Genomic DNA, 18,063 nt, shown 5'->3' on the forward strand with positions numbered 1-18,063 from the left:
GTTTTCACCTTTCTCTTGTATCTCCTTGAGTAGCTAAATAATCAACCTTTTGAATATTTTGTATTTCAATGATTTCATCTTGGTTTGGATTCATTGCTGGAGAGACAGTGTGATCTTTTGGGTGTGTTATAGAACCCTGTTTTGTCATTTTGCCAGAATTCTTTTTCTGGTTTCTTCTCATTTGGGTAGACTATTTATTCTAATTAGTCTTGAATTTATTTTTTATTTGACTGTGTTAGTTTAATTTCAATTTTTAACCCCTTAATGATGTGACTTTAATGTTTATAGTTTATTGTAGCCTAATTTTGTGCTTGGTGCTTTCTGAGGTGAAGACTCTGTATGAGTTCTTCGGTTACAGAGAGTATTTGTATGATGGCTTTCTCACATGCTGGCTGTAATAGCAATGTGCTCAACGTGTGAGCAAGTTCACTATCTTCTATGAAGTTGGAGTGACAGAAGTCTCTTAAAGTTTATCTCGTTTCCCTGTGGTGTGCACTTTTTTATATTTACTTTTCCCCAGTATTTTATTTACTGAGTTGAATAGTTCAAGCTTTAGGCCATTAGGGGAGGTGCCTGTGGGTAGAAACAAGTTATGGCTAAAGCAGGAGGGAAAATGCAATACCAATGGTGGGCAGAGGTCCCAGCCTTGACAGAAGGGGCTTGGAGAATTCTCAGTGAATGCACTGAGGTATTATCATGGGAAAGTGTGGGAGCCACCTCAGCTCCCTTGCCCAACAAGCAGGAAAGTGATCCACTTCTTAGTCACACTCCTGAATCAGTATTCCAGCTATTCAGAGCAGATAGGCACCTCTATTATCTGCAGGAATGTTGATGTTCCAAGTAGAAGGGATTTGTGACTCTACCCCTCATGCACACCCGAACCTGAAGGGCACTCCAGTGGGAATGAAGTCACCCTTAAATGTTACAGAAAGGCTATCTATAGATGCACCCATGCCAACTTCCCATGAAAAAAGCCCCAGCTGTGTCTGCAGTGGTGGATGAGAGGGAAAAGAAGTCTCCTTCTCCAAGACCCTTCAGGACTGCCTGATAATTGAGGAAGAGCTGTAGATTTTCCCACTGAACCCAGCACTGCACCTATGCCTCTGCTAAAAGCAACTTCCCACCAGCAGAAAGATCTGGGACTCAAGGCCTCCTGTCCAAACTCTTTTGTCCCACAGGGTGTTCCCTTGATGTGGTACATTCCTCCTTCCCTTAGGATTAGGAGTCCCTGAGAGCTAGACTACTGATTACTATAAATGCTGCTGCTCATGTGGCTCTAGCTGCCCAGTGGGGCTACCACACTCCAGGATGGTGCTGGGGAATGTCTCAGTTAGGCAGATTTTTTTCCTCCAAAATGATTATATTGAAATATTTTACATACTCTCACAATGCAAAATCTAGACACATTAGTATTTACTACCAATTAAAATGAGTATAGTCTAAAACACATCTGAAGAGGAAGTTACCACTTTTACAGTTTCCCTCATAACAGGTAAAGTACATTCAGATTAGTAGATGTTTATTTAGAATGGCCAGAAAATGTCCTGCACTTTAAGCAGAGTCTAAAAATGTACACCATTTAATAAGTAAAAAAAAAAAAATGTGGGAAGAGATGCAGTCTACAAACAGAGGCATCTGTATGGGTTGAAAGTTTATGGAAACATTCACAGATATCAGTGCCCACGTCAAGGTTTGGGATTTTAAACATTGACAGACAGCCTGAATTACAGATTATGATGACAAAATCCTAAATTTTGTGATAAATTGTGTCATATCTGTAGGTGATTAGAAATCAGTTGAAATAACATCATAGTTTTTCTTCCTTTATTCAATTTACAATGAAAAAATATTCTATACACACATACTTTAATCTGGCATTGTCACAATAAAAATATTGTGAGTTTTAATCTGCACAAGTGAATAAGAACATTTTATATTTGGGGAAAAAGAAAAAGAAAATTGTTTTTAAAAGAGTAAAACTGCTTTTGCTGTCATTGAAAGGCTATTGATAGTTTCATTAATGGCACTTAGAAATATCTGTTGTTAGACTCTTTGTAAATCTTGTTAGCAAAAGAGGTGTTATCTTTTCTTCTCATCTCTGACTTCCCTGTATAAAATAATATTCCATCACTCTTTATCCCCTCTTGCCCTTTATTTTCTTTATTGCATTCATCACCAGCTCCCAAACTGTCTGCTGTCTTCTTTCCTACCCCTACCACTCCTCTGCCAAAAGTATAATCTTCCAGATGATGGAGAGGTGGTCTGCTTTGCTCAACGTCAAATCTCAGCACCTTAGAACAGTGTGGTTCCAGTAGGTGCTTAATAAATAGTAAATGAATGAGTAAAAAAATTAGAACTAGAAAATTTAAAGGGCCTTTTAAAAAAAATTAAAGGTGTAGAGACTTGCAATTGAGTAATCCAAGATATAATAATAATGGAATTGAAATCTGCAATTTTTCACTATGACTTTGCACAAACTATTGAGCATCCGTACCACAATTAACTTCCTGTCCATTCATCATCATACTGTGCTATTTATATGGCTGAAATGTAGTACAAGGCAATATATTTAGGTAAATATTAAGATGATTTTTGTTCCAGAAGGATAGACTGACAGAAATAGTAATATAAGTCAAGCTCTGATCTGTATAGTATGAGCATAAATCCAGTAACTGGATTAGTTTACTAAGGTAGAAATGGTTCAGATCAAGGTAAAAAATGATTACATTCTCACGGACCTTACACTTTAAGCAGTGTTAAGAAAAACATGTAAGCTCCTAAAGCCTCTCTGATTTACTTTGAATTATGTGTCTAACTTTGTTTCCACCATTATTTTTCCTCTGGTGGATCATTGTGGGATTAAATCCAACAAGTTCGAGTGATAAGTAATTTTCCAAAAAAGAGCGTAGCCTCATAGCTGCTTGCTTTAAGAGACTTATCTTGACATTTGTGGAGAATTCTCTTAAAAGGGAAATCATAAAGTACAATACAGTTTTTAATAAACAGTGAGCAAAAAAATGCTCCAGACAGTATCAGTTCTGTAAATGTGATGAATATCATACTTATTCTGAACAGGAGGCATCTCACAAGAGCTATCTAGAAACTAAGGCTCCCTTCATTTAGGACTACATCTCTTATCTGAGGTCTCAGAGGGAGTTTTTAGGGCAGATGGAATTAATCAATCAAGGAACCAAAAACTATTAAGCCAGCAAAAGACAAATATAATTATGGTAATTAAAGTGTCAAAAATAAGATTTCTTCAACTCTCTTTCATTCTATTCCACATAGTAGATATTTGAATTGTATCATGGCACAGTTTTTCAGGCTTTCGTGATCAATTCCTTACTCAGTTGGAAGTATAAACCTCAAGAACTACTGTGTCTGGAATTAGTGGGTTCTTGGTCTCACTGACTTTAAGAATGAAGCCGCGAACCCTCGCGGTGAGTGTTACAGTGCCTAAAGGCAGCGTGTCCGGAGTTTGTTCCTTCTAATGTTCAGATGTGTTCAGAGTTTCTTCCTTCTGGTGGGGTCGTGGTCTCGCTGGCTCAGGAATGAAGCTTCAGACCTTCACCGTGAGTGTTACAGCTCTTAAGGCGGCGCCTCTGGAGTTGCTCGTTCCTCCTGGTGGCCTCGTGGTCTCGCTGGTTTCAGGAGTGAAGCTGCAGACCTTCACAGTGAGTGTTACAGCTCATAAAGGCAGTGTGGACCCAAAGAGTGAGCAGTAGCAAGATTTATTGCAAAGAGCGAAAGAACAAAGCTTCCACAGTGTGAAAGAGGACCCAAGCGGGTTGCCACTGCTGGCTGGGGCAGCCTGCTTTTATTCTCTTATCTGGCCCCACCCACATCCTGCTGATTGGTAGAGCCGGGATTTGACAGTGCGCTGATTGGTGTGTTTACAATCCCTGAGCTAGACACAAAGGTTCTCCATGTCCCCCCAGATTAGCTAGATACAGAGTGTCAACTGGTGCATTCACAAACCCTGAGCTAGACACAGGGTGCTGATTGGTGTGTTTACAAACCTTGAGCTAGATACAGAGTGCCAATTGTTGTATTTACAATCCGTGAGCTAGACATAAAGGTTCTCCAAGGCCCCACCAGAGTAGCTAGATAATAAGTGTTGATTGGTGCATTCACAAACCCTGAGCTAGACACAGGGTGCTGATTGGTATGTTTACAAACCTGGAGCTAGATAGAGTGCCAATTGGTGTATTTACAATCCCTGACCTAGAGGTAAAAGTTCCCCACGTCCCCACCAGACTCAGGAGCCCAGCTGGCTTCACCCAGTGGATCCCGCACGGGGGCTGCAGGTGGAGCTGCCTGCCAGTTCCACACCCTGCGCCCGCACTCCTCAGCCCTTGGGTGGTTGATGGGACTGGGCGCCGTGGAGCAGCGGGCGGCGCTCATCAGGGAGGCTCCGGCCGCACAGGAGCCCATGGAGGGGGTGGGAGGCTCAGGCATGGCGGGCTGCAGGTGCTGAGCCCTGCCCCGTAGACCCGGGTGCTAAGGCCCTCATTCCCCGGGCCAGCAGGGCGGGCCGGCTGCTTCCAGTGCAGGGCCCGCCAAGCCCATGCCCACCCAGAACTCCAGCTGGCCCGCAAGAGCCACACACAGCCCGGGTTCCCGCTCACGCCTCTCCCTCCACACCTCCCTGCAAGCTGAAGGAGCTGGTTCCGGCCTTGGCCAGCCCAGAAAAGGGCTTCCACAGTGCAGCGGTGGGCTGAAGGGCTCCTCAAGTGCCGCCAAAGTGGGAGCCCAGGCAGAGGAGGAGCCGAGAGCGAGCGAGGGCTGTGAGGACTGCCAGCAAGCTGTCACCTCTCACTACTTTAGTCTCAAAATATACTTATTGACTACCAGGAGCACAAGTTACAGAGTAATTTTCAAATACTTGCTTTTCCAAGAGAGATGAGATCCACATCTTTACAAGGTGATTTTTATGATGCAGCCTTGAATGCCAGGGTTCAGGGTACAGTAGGAACGCTCTTTGTGCATATGTTTTACTGATGATGCTATTATATGTATTTGATAATAAATAAGAGATGAATTCCACTGAGTAAGGAACTACTGTCCAGTGGGACACAGGTGTCTACCTTCCTCGTTACTGGCACATGATGCCTTGCGAACTGTTGCTACCATCTGATATTGTTTAATCCCACAGGGTTTCAATACAATTTTTCAAGGCCAGAATTTAATTAGAAGATAGAAAAATAAGAAGATCAAAGAAGTTAGACCAGACCTTTGTAAACAATTTAGAAGATCCTAATACTATGATGCTATTTATTCACTGGTTATCTACAAGTTGGATAAGATCATGTACCCATCCATAGAAGCTTTGCTGAAATAATTTAATCAGGGCCACTTCTAGTTCTCTGTTTGGCATAGACTTCACAGCCATAAGAGTTTATGGTAAAGATTTAGACTTCTTTTGAGAATATGTCATGATGAATGTTAGCCAATTTGATCTCAAAATCTGTTTACTACTCCTTAAAAGTAAATTAGGAATGCTAGGCTTGCTGTCCTTTGAATTTTACTGATCAGTTTATGTATCTCACCTGTGAAGTGAATCTGTCAGTCGCTGGCTGTTAAAACAGGCAATCCACATTCACGAATAAAATCATTTCAATTCTTCGTATTGATGTAATTGAATCTGCTTTGCTGACAGACTCGGTTAGTATAAAAATAAGCATATAATTGGTAGACAACATTGATATCAATTATATTTACCCCAGTACAAAAGAAATTGAATTTCTCATAAGACATAGTCTCTATTTCCATGGGACATAAAATAGGTCATGTGAGCATAACAGGGAAGATAATCTGTAAGACCACTAGGCAACCTCCTAGAGCTTGTTACAGATTTTTACATGTAAAACTGACCATATAATTGGAAGTAAAACATTCCTCAACAAATGCAAAAGAACGGAAATCATAATAAACTGTCTTTCAGACAATAGTGCAATCAAATCAGAACTCAGAATTAAGAAACTCACTCAAAACCACACAACTACATGGAAACTGAACAGCCTGCTCCTGAATGACTACTGGGTAAATGACAAAATGAAGGCAGAAATAAAGATGTTCTTTGAAACCAATGAGAACAAAGACACAACATACCAGAATCTCTGGAACACATTTAAAGCAGTGTGTAGAGGGAAATTTATAGCACTAAATGTCCACAAGAGGAAGCAAGAGAGATCTAAAATTGTCACCCTAACATCAAAATTAAAAGAACTAGAGAAGCAAGAGTAAACAAATTCAAAGGCTAGCAGTAGGCAAGAAATAACTAAGATCAGAGCAGAACTGAAGGAGATAGAGACACAAAAATCCATTCAAAAAATCAATGAATCCAGGAGCTGGTTTTTTGAAAAGATCAACAAAATAGGCCACTAGCCAGACTAATAAAGAAGAAAAGAGAGAAGAATCAAATAGATGCAATAAAAGGTGATAAAAGGGATATCACCATCAATCCCACAGAAATAGAAACTACCATCACAGAATACTATAAACACCACTATGCAAATGAACTAGAAAATCTAGAAGAAATGGACAAATTCCTGGACACATACACCCTTCCAAGACTAAATAAGGAAGAAGTCCAATACCTGAATAGACCAATAACAAGTTCTGAAATTGAGGCAGCAATTAATAGCCTACCCATAAAAGAAAAAAGTCCAGGACCAGATGGATTCACAGCCGAATTCTACCAGAGGTACAAAGAGGAGCTGGTACCATTCCTTCTGAAACTATTCCAATCAATAGAAAAAGAGCAAATACTCCCTAACTCATTTTATGAGGCCAGCATCATCCTGATACCAAAACCTGGCAGAGACAAAAGAAAAAAATAAATTTCCGGCCAATATCCCTGATGAACATCCATGCAAAAATCCTCAGTAAAATACCAGCAAACTGAATCCAGCAGCACATGAAAAACTTATCCACCATGATCAAGTTGGCTTCATTGCTGGGATGCAAGGCTGGTTCAACATATGCAAATCAATAAATGTAATCCATCACATAAACAGAACCAGTGACAAAAACCACATGATTATCTCAATAGATGCAGAAAAGGCCTTCAACAAAATACCACAGCCCTTCATGCTAAAAACTCTCAATAAACCTGGCATTGATGGAACCTATCTCAAAATAATAAGACCTATTTATGACAAACCCACAGCCAATATCATACTGAATGGGCAAAAACTGGAAGCATTCCCTTTGAAAACTGGCACAAGACAAGGATGCCCTCTCTCACCATTCCTAAACAACATAGTGTTGGAAATTCTGGCCAGGGCAATCAGGCAAGAGAAAGAAATAAAGGGTATTCAAGTAGGAAAAGAGGAAGTAAAATTGTCCCTGTTTGTAGAAGACATAAGTGGATATTTAAAAAACCCCATTGTCTCAGCCCAAAATCTCCTTAAGCTGATAAGCAACTTCAGCAAAGTCTCAGGATACAAAATCAATGTGCAAAAATCACAAGCATTCCTATACACCAGTAACAGACAAACAGAGAGCCAAATCATGAGTGAACTCCCATTCACAATTGTTACAAAGAGGATAAGATACCTAGGAATCCAACTTACAAGGGATGTGAAGGGATAGAGCTACAAACCACTTCTCAAGGAAATAAGAGAGGACACAAACAAATGGAAAAACATTCATGCTCATACATACGAAGAATCAATATCATCAAAATGGCCACACTGCCCAAAGTAATTAATAGATTCAATGCTGTCCCCATCATGCTACCATTGACTTTCTTCACAGAATTGGAAAAAAACTACTTTACATTTTATGTGGAACCAAAAAGGAGCCTGCATAGCCAAGACAATCCTAAGCAAAAAGAACAAAGCTGGAGGCATCATGCTACGTGACTTCAAACTATGCTACAAGGCTACAGTAACCAAAACAGCATGGTATGGGTACCAAAATAGATAGACCAATGAAACAGAACAAAGGCCTCAGAAATAATGCCACACATATACAACCATCTGATCTTTGACAAACCTGACAAAAAAAGCAATGCGGGAAAGGATTCCCTATTTAATAAATGGTATTGGGAAAACTGGCCAGCCATAAGCAGGAAGCTGAAACTGGATCCCTTTCTTATACATTATACAAAAATTAACTCACGGTGGATTAAAGACTTAAACATAAGACCTAAAACCATAAAAACCCTAGAAGAAAACCTAGGCAATACCATTCAGGACATAGGCATGGGCAAAGACTTCATGACTAAAACACCAAAAGCAATGGCAACAAAAGCCAAAATTGACAAATGGAATGTGATTAAACTAAAGAGCTTCTGCACAGCAAAAGAAACTATCATCAGAGTGAACAGGCAACCTACAGAATGGGAGAAAATTTTTGCAATCTATCCCACTGACAAAGGGATCACATCCAGAATCTATGAAGAACTTAAACAGATTAACAAGAAAAAAACAATCCTATCAAAAAGTGGGCAAAGGATATGAACAGACATTTCTCAAAAGAAGACATTTATGCAGCCAACAGACATACTAGAAAAAGTTCGTCATCACTGGTCATTAGAGAAATGCAAATCAAAACCAGAATGAGATACAATCTCATGCCAGTTAGAATGGCGATCATTAAAAAGTCAGGAAACGCCTTTCGGCCGGAACCGCCATCTTTCAGTAATTCGCCAAAATGACGAACACAAAGGGAAAGAGGAGAGGCACCCGATATATGTTCTATAGGCCTTTTAGAAAACATGGAGTTGTTCCTTTGGCCACATATATGCGAATCTATAAGAAAGGTGATATTGTAGACATCAAGGGAATGGGTACTGCTCAAAAAGGAATGCCCCACAAGTGTTACCATGGCAAAACTGGAAGAGTCTACAATGTTACCCAGCATGCTGTTGGCATTGTTGTAAACAAACAAGTTAAGGGCAAGATTCTTGCCAAGAAAATTAATGTGCGTATTGAGCACATTAAGCACTCTAAGAGCCGAGATAGCTTCCTGAAACGTGTGAAGGAAAATGATCAGAAAAAGAAAGAAGCCAAAGAGAAAGGTACCTGGGTTCAACTAAAGCGCCAGCCTGCTCCACCCAGAGAAGCACACTTTGTGAGAACCAATGGGAAGGAGCCTGAGCTGCTGGAACCTATTCCCTATGAATTCATGGCATAATAGGTGTTAAAAAAAAAATAATAAAGGACCTCTGGGCTACAAAAAAAAAAAAGTCATGAAACAACAGATGCTGGAGAGGATGTGGAGAAATAGGAACGCTTTTACACTGTTGGTGGGAGTGTAAATTAGTTCAACCATTGTGGAAGACAGTGTGGTGATTCCTCGAGGATCTAGAACCAGAAATACCACTTGACCCAGCAATCTCATTACTGGGTATATACTCAAAGGATTATAAATCATTCTACTATAAAGACACATGTGCACGTATGTTTATTGTGGCACTATTCACAATAGCAAAGACTTGGAACCAACCCAAATGCCCATCAATGATAGACTGGATAAAGAAAATGTGGCACATAAACACCATGGACTGCTATGCAGCCATAAAAAAAGATGAGTTCATGTCCTTTGCAGGGACAGGGATGATGCTGGAAACCATCATTCTCAGCAAACTAATGCAAGAACAGAAAACCAAACACTGCATGTTCTCACTCATAAGTGGGAGTTGAACAATGAGAACATATGGACACAGGGAGGGAAACAGCACACACAGGTGACCTATCAGGGAATGGGGGGCTAGGGGAGGGATAGCTTTAGGAGAAATACCTAATGTAGATGATGGGTTGATGGGTACAGCCAACCACCATGGCACATGTATACCTAGGTAACAAACCTGCACATTCTGCACATGTACCCCAGAACTTAAAGAATAATAAAAAGTAAAATTAAATTTTATTTTTCATTATTATTTTTGTTTAAATTTTAGACATTTAAATCTTAAAAAATGTTTTATATCTTGTGTGGAAGGTTTTGGAAAGACTCCATTTAGTGCTAATAAAAATGTAAAGTCACCTACCAAGGAAGATAAAAGATGAAGATCAATTCTTATTTAAAATGTGTTTTAAAAGCCTTCATTAGTAATTTTCCTGCTTCAAACTTTTTCTTTACTCTTTAATTTTAATTTGGTTTTTAATGTGTTGAATATTGAAAACTTTGAAAGGATTTAAGCTAATGCAGTTATTGTTTATTATTGGCTATCTAAAGAAATAGTATGGTTTTTGTCACTTATCTGAGTGTGTCCAGTAATCTATTTTCAGCAGACTGAGTTTTGTAGGGGTGGTCTTTGCACGAGAAATTTTCAAGTATTTAACTAGTTTAAGTTGTTGCTGATAAAGATATTTTAATTGTTTATGTTGTATTCAATCAGAGAAAGGAGGCCTCACCACTTGAATTTAACTTACAGTACCACCCTTGGACCTTTCTATTTCCATATCCCAGAAAGGTCAGTGGTTTCCTCTGGGGAGGAGGTCAAGATGCTATGCCTTCACCTTCATGGTGCCTCTGGGAAGAGCTACCCGCTCTCAGTGAGTTCCACAGTACATGTGAGAAAAAGGACTAACATGGCCATTAAACTTTAATTTATCTTCTAATTACCTTTCCTTTAGCATGTGTGTATTAAAATTATCATGACTTCTTTAACATTTTAGTGTAAAGAGACTTTATCTTATTTGATTAATATTTCTTATCAACATTGTTGGTGCATAAGGCTAATTTAGTAGTATTTAAATACATTTTTAAATTAATAAGCTATATTTCCTAGGCCATTTATCTCAACCTTTACTACGACATTATTTGGTCTAATGAAATAGTTATATCATGTGAGTGTACCACCTAACTGTTCTGTGCCTCAGCTTTATATTTGCAATGATAGTCAGTCACAGGCCAGCCCCACAGCCTGAAGAAGTTAATGTATGTTGATGACCTTGAACAGTTCCAGATACAATGGAAAAAAAACAACAAAAATATACTACTCTTATAATTGTTAGATATATATCTCGCTGTTTTATTTTTATATTTTCCCCCAAAAATTTAGGAGCATGGAGCAATTATTAATAGTTCTTTCATGATCATTATTCTATCACTACTATTAGTTTTGTATCTACTGAGTAAATTTATTAACACCCTAAAAATACTTTTTCTAAATAGGTACAAGAATAGAGCTGATAAATAATACATAGAATTTCCATAAATCAGACTTTTTCAAACATATAAAAATTTTTTACATAACGAATGTTTCAAACTTTTAAAATTTCTAATATATAAGATTGTTTTAAGTGCTTCAACCATTTTAAAATGTAGGCAATAACCTAAACAATGAGTTATGACCATTTAAAAAGTTTTAATATCACCTTTAAAATTTCCTCTTTCCTTTACCTTTTTTTTTTAATCTATTGATAAAGTCATATTCATTAAATTCTAGAGTGATTTTCACTTTCTTTTTTACTCTATCCCACAGATAAACCTCGGGATTTAATTTCTTCAATTCCTCTTGTGTTACAAGGATTTTTTTTTTTTTTTTTTTTTTTTTTTTTTTTAGACAGAGTCTTGCTGTCTCCAAGCTGGAGTGCAGTGGCGTAATCTCGGCTCACTGCAACCTCCGCCTCCTGGTTCAAGCAATTCTCCTGCCTCAGCCTCCCGAGCAGCTGGGATTACACGTATGTGCCACAACACCCGAATAATTTTTGTATTTTTAGTAGAGACAGGGTTTCACCTTGTTGGCCAGGATGGTCTCGATCTCTTGACTTTGTGATCCGCCCGCCTCGGCCTCCAAAAGAGCTGGGATTACAAGCGTGAGGCACCGCACCCGGCCCATCTTGCTAGGATTTTTTCAATAATTTTCTAAATTATTTTTAAAGCTAAAAGTTTCAGCTTTCCAATTTAAAGCCCTAATGAGAAAACTCTGTCCACTAAACTGTACATCTTAAATTCATCTACTTATGAAACAAACTGACAAATTGTGTTTCCAATGCTGTTAAAAGACTAATGATTTACCTACATTAAATTATCCAGTCAAAATGGTTTTAAATAATAAATATCCTATCCTAAAGAAATGTCACTTATTCAAGTATTTATTACTATTCTGTTTATAATTATGCTGGACTCTCATTCTTGGCACTTTTTAATATAATTCTAGCTCCAACATAAATATTATTCCAGATTCTGTCAGGGTTCTTGGAAGAATAATGGTGTAAATAGTGACATAAAATTATTTTCTTACTTCACAGTTATGAACTCCACCCGATCACACCTATCTGAGTGCCTTTCTCATTGCAGCATTTGTTATTGAGGTATGATTCACATTCAATAACATATTAGGTATTCAATTTGCTGAGTTTTGACAAATGTATACATATTTACTTGATTACCACAATCACAATATAAAATCTATCCATTAACCTAAAAATATCTCCTTCCCCAAAACTCCCTTTCATCAGCTTGTAGATCTGAATCACCATCGCGTGAAATATACTTTCTCTAGAAACTCACCTCTTATTCTTCTAAAAATGGCTTTACTTGCCCACATTTTTGAAGGATATCAAATTCTCAGTTACATGTTTTTATTCTTCCTTTATCCTTTTGAAAAAAGTCATTCCAATGTTTTCTAGCTTTTATGGTTACTAATAAGTTATCTATTAATTTTATTGTTGTTGTGTTTGAATAATTTCATTTTCCTTTGCGTGGCTTCAAGAATTTTTCTCTTTGTCTTTCAGGAATTTGACTGTGATGTTCCCTGCAGTGGATTCTTTGTGTTTATCCTGCTTGGGATTTGTTGAGCTTCTTGGATCTGTAAATTAATGTGTTCCACAAAATTAGGTTTTCAGCCATTATTACTTCAAGTATTTTTTTTTTCTTTCTCTTTCTCTTCTTGCTTTCTCAAAATCAATTTGAACAACTATGAGTCTGGTGTCTGGTTTATATTGTCCCACAGGTCTCTAAGGTTCTGTTTATTTTCAGTCATTTTTAAATAATCTTTTCTCTCCTTCAAATTTGATTATGTTGTTATTTTACTGAGTTTCCTTATGTATTTTTCAAGAAAAGATTGTTTTTCTTCTGCCTGTTGTTTTAATTTATGTTTTGTTTTTCTTGTGCCCCTAGAAGCCTCTCTCACACATGCATAGTTTAGCTGTCAAAACTGTTTGTGTGCAATTTACATTTGGTATTTAGAAGTCATTCCTGCTATAGTTTTCAGGATGCCAGTTTTTTATTTTAAATTTGCAGCTGTTTTTCCAGCTCAGTGTTATAATCTCTAAAAGCACCAGAGATAATCTCTGATAATTATGACACTTTTAGGTGATAAGGCTTCAGTTTTTCTGATCTCTTATTTACTTGTATAGTAATCTCCTTTTATATGCAGGGGATACTTTTCAAGAGTCCCAGTAGATACCTGAAACTGCAGATAGTGCAGAATCCTACATATGCTATGCATAGATTTCTTTTCTTCACAAATTTTGTTCCTTCTTTATTAAGTTAAACACTTTTGCCTTTCCACTTAAAGAAAATACTTTATGGCTTCTCTTTGGCATATCTGAATTGCCAGCATCGCAACTCTTGCCCTTTGGGGTCATTATTAAGCAAAATCAGGGTTACTTGAACACAAGCACTGCTATACCCTGACAGCCAGTCTGATAACTGACAGCAGGGAGACCTATCAGGAGATAGCAGGATGACCCTCTCATCAGGTCTGCTACTGGGCCTTGGCAAGTAGCTCTGAGCACTGACACTACATCCACATTTCTCTTAGGTGTTCCGGGCCAGGGGGCTCCCTCAGGCAACAGCTGCAGCAAGGAGGTAGGCCCACTTTTTCCAGGCGGGTCCTGCAGAGAGGTAGGAATGCCTTGCTCCCAAGGCAGCCCTCATGACTCACCCTTCTCTGTGCTCTGAGAGTGTGGGCTCCAATTCTGCTCAAATTCCAGCCACAGATCTCAGCCCAGCACTCCCAAGCTGTGCACTGCAGCTCTGGGACAAGCTCAGGCTTTTTGTTCCCTCCCCAACTTGTGGGCAGCAGGGGTGGGGAATGCAGCAGTGGTAATGTCAGGGGGTCTGTCAGCTGATTCTGGGTTTCTACCCCAGAGAAATGTAGAATCATGGCTGACTGGGGTGACCAGCTGGGGGTGAGGCAGCTGTTCTGCAAGCCCAAGCCAGAGGGCCCTGACTGGTGTAGGGCAACAGGGGCCACCAGGGATTGCAAGGAAGACAGGCTGGCATGTTCTTTGCAGGGTGGGTCCACACGCTGTTGATGTGCAAAAGAATCAGTCATTGTTTCCTCCTTAGCCTGGGAAGAGTAAGAGCCTTACTGCAGCAGTGGCAATGGCAGAGGGGTTGTCAGTTGTCCCTGAGAGCTGTACCCCAGAGAAATGCAGAGCCACCACCAACTGCAGTGATTAGGTAGGGGTGGTGGCCCAAGCTAGGAGACCCTGTCCAGTGAGGAGCAGCAGGGGCAGGGACCCACATGGAAAGCAATCTGGCCATCTTTCTGTCTAGAAGCTGCTGTGTGCAGCTCTCATACAACCATTCATTCAGGCTCTTTGTTCCCTCCTCAGCCTTAGGGCAGAAGGGGCAGGGATTGTGGCAATGGCAATCAGTGGGCCTGTTGGTTACCTCTGGGAGCCCTGTCCCAGAGAAATGCAGGCCCACAACCAGCCAGAGTGCTCAGGTAAGGGCAAGGTGGCTATTCTGAGGCCCAGACCAGTGGGCATTGCCTGGCAAGGTGCACAGGAGGCAGGGCCCAATTCCATCCACTCTCAGCACCATGGATGTGACCCCTATCCTAGGGCATGCAAAAATGCCTGGCCTACCTTGTTGGCGGGGCTATGGCAGCTGGCACCAGGGTGCTCAGGGATCCAAGGCTTGTGGCGCTCATTGTGGGCTTGAGTGGTGGCTCTGACCAAACCCTAGGCAGCCTTCCATATTGGTCTGGAAGTTGAGAGGGGTCAAGGGGACCTCCTGTGCCCAGGATTGCAAAGGTCTATGGCAGAAGTGTGGATCTCCAAGTGCTGTCACTCATTCACCTTTTCCCTGCAGTAGGGAGCCTCCCTAGCTCTGTGACAATCCCAGGTGAGTGGCTGTCCTGCCTCACTCCTCTCTGCTCTCCATGGGTTTCCATGGCTTCCTTGATGAATCCCAACATGACCTCTTGGATAATACACTTAAAGAGACAGTGTTTACTTGCCGCTCTGTCTCCTCTCCATGAGAGCAGCATGCACTAGCTGCTTCTAGTCGGCCATCTTGGCACTTCTTCCTCGTATTTTCTTTTTTCACTATCATATGTTAACATTTCAGCTGAAATATTTTAATAGGCACTATCATTTTGCCTTCATTGAGGGTACTTTTCTTCAAAAAGTATATTTACAAGATAAAATGAACCAAATAATTTTCTATAATTTTGATCATTTAAAGTTTTATCAGATTTAGATATTGCTTAATATAGGCCTTTTGTTACATATAATTTGTTTTCTACCTTAATTTTAAAGAAATGTAGTCTAATGTTTTCATTTTTTAAGTTTAATGTCAATAATTATAATAAAAATCATCAAAAGATAAGTTTTTCTCAATTTTTGTGAATACTTAAAGATTTATAACAGTTTGAACAAAATGCCTCCATATTTTTAGAGAAAATATTTACCAAAAAATGTTTAATGTCATTGTAGGAAAGTTAATTTACAAATAACTTTTAAAAGTTTAAATGTTCTGACCCGGTGTGGTGGCTCATGCCTGTAATCCCAGCACTTTCGGAGGCTGAGGCGGGTGGAACACCTGAGGTCAGGAGTTTCAGAGCAGCCTGGCCAACATGGTGAAACCCAGTCTCTACTAAAAATACAAAAACTAGCCATGCATGGTGGTGGCGCCTGTAATCCCAGCTACTCGGGAGGCTGAGACAGGAGAATCTCTTGAATCCAGGAGGCGGAGGTTGCAGTGAGCCGAGATTGCACCCCTGCACTGCAGCCTGGGCAACAGAGGGAAACTCCATCTCAAAAAAAAAAAAAAAAAGTTTAAATGTTCCTTTAATATAAGCAAAAAAGGAGAAATCATGTACTCTAGTATTGATTATGTATGAAGTCTTCTTTAAAATATTCTCTGCTTATATAAGTATACATCTTTCACTGCTACAACTTTTGTTTTGATTGGTAGAGGATTGCTGCTTCTTCAGTTGTGATTATATATTTCTTTGCACGAAAATTCCAAGAATATTTTGCTCAGAAGCTTCTAAAGTTGGTAAGAAAAATGTTTAGAGCATTGTATTTTTTCCTTCAAATTTGTATTTATACCATTACGAAAAAAAATCTTTAGATTCAACATTGAACATCTTAAATTGCAAATATCAGTCACAAAAATAGTAGATGTTTCTGACCAAAACAAACTTTCTGTTTGATTCCATATGTTGGATAAAACAAATTATTTATTAATACAATCAACTGTCTTTCTGTTCCCAGCATCTGATGATATTGACTTACTAGCACCATGTAATTTTTTGCTGAATTCTTCTGGTAATGGATCTAACACATCAGTAGCTATCATCACACTTTCTATAGTGCAAACACACACATACACACACACGGTGTCAAAAATGAACCAATTTAATTACCACTGCTCAACGAAATAAAAGAAGATATAAACAAATGGAAGAACATTCCATGCTCATGGATAGGAAGAATCAATATCGTGAAAATGGCCATACTGTCCAAGGTAATTTATAGATTCAATGCCATCCCCATCAAGCTACCAATGACTTTCTTCACAGAACTGAAAAAAAAACTACTTTAAAGTTCATATAGAACCAAAAAAGAGCCTGCATTGCCAAGTCAATCCTAAGCCAAAAGAACAAAGCTGGAGGCATCACGCCACCCGACTTCAAACTATTCTACAAGGTTACAGTAACCAAAATAGCGTGGTACTGGTACCAAAACAGAGATATAGACCAATGGAACAGAACAGAGCCCTCAGAAATAATACCACACATTTACAACCATCTGATCTTTGACAAACCTGACAAAAACAAGAAATTGGGAAAGGATTCCCTATTTAGCAAATGGTGCTGGGAAAACTGGCTAGCCATATGTAGAAAGCTGAAACTGGATCCCTTCCTTACACCTTATAGAAAAATTAATTCAAGATGGATTAAAGACTTAAATGTTAGACCTAAAACCATAAAAACCCTAGAAGAAAACCTAGGCAATACCATTCAAGACATAGGCATGGGCAAGGACTTCATGTCTAAAACACTAAAAGCAATGGCAACAAAAGCCAAGATTGACAAATGGGATCTAATTAAACTAAAGAGCTTCTGCACAGCAAAATAAACTACCATCAGAATGAACAGGCAACCTACAGAATGGGAGAAAATTTTTGCAATCTACTCATGTTACAAAGGGCTAACATCCAGAATCTACAAAGAACTCAAATTTACAAGAAAAAAACAACCCCATCACAAAGTGGGCAAAGGATATGAACAGACACTTCTCAAAAGAAGACATTTATGCAGCCAAAAGACACATGAAAAAATGCTCATCATCACTGGCCATCAGAGAAATGCAAATCAAAACCATAATGAGATACCATCTCACACGAGTTAGAATGGTGATCATTAAAAAGTCAGGAAACAACAGGTGCTGGAGAGGATGTGGAGAAATAGGAACACTTTTATACTGTTGGTAGGACTGTAAACTAGTTCAACCATTGTGGAAGACAGTGTGGCGATTCCTCAGGGATCTAGAACTAGAAATACCATTTGACCCAGCCATTCCATTACTGGGTATATACCCAAAGGATTATAAATCATGCTGCTATAAAGACACATGCACACATATGTTCATTGAGGCACTATTCACAATAGCAAAGACTTGGAACCAACCCAAATGTCCATCAATGATAGACTGGATTAAGAAAATGTAGCACATATACAACATGGAATACTATGCAGCCATAAAAACTGATGAGTTCATGTCCTTTGCAGGGACATGGATGAAGCTGGAAACCATCATTCTCAGCAAACTATCGCAAGGAGAAAAAACCAAACACTGCATGTTCTCACTCATAGGTGGGAATTGAACAATGAGAACACATGGACACAGGAAGGGGAAC

General features: G+C 39.3%; 1 protein-coding gene and 1 long non-coding RNA gene across 2 annotated transcripts in view; one reads left to right on the plus strand and one right to left on the minus strand.

Annotated features, from left to right (window-relative positions):
- LOC129135757 (uncharacterized) overlaps nucleotides 1-18,063 on the minus strand; it is a 228,936-nt gene that overhangs the window by 180,965 nt on the left and 29,908 nt on the right. The window lies entirely within an intron of this gene.
- On the plus strand, nucleotides 8,639-10,501 carry LOC107976413 (large ribosomal subunit protein eL21-like). The gene has a single exon (XM_054656948.2). It carries the CDS (start codon nucleotides 8,662-8,664, stop codon nucleotides 9,142-9,144), a length of 483 nt encoding a protein of 160 aa, XP_054512923.1. The 5' UTR covers nucleotides 8,639-8,661; the 3' UTR covers nucleotides 9,145-10,501.

This window comes from Pan troglodytes, chromosome 7 (assembly GCF_028858775.2).
Source record: "Pan troglodytes isolate AG18354 chromosome 7, NHGRI_mPanTro3-v2.0_pri, whole genome shotgun sequence".
In the NCBI taxonomy this organism is placed as follows: Eukaryota; Metazoa; Chordata; class Mammalia; order Primates; family Hominidae; genus Pan; species Pan troglodytes.

Coding starts and splice junctions, on each gene's coding strand:
- LOC107976413 (XM_054656948.2), top strand. CDS start 8,662: ATGACGAACACAAAGGGAAAGAGGAGAGGCACCCGATATATGTTCTAT.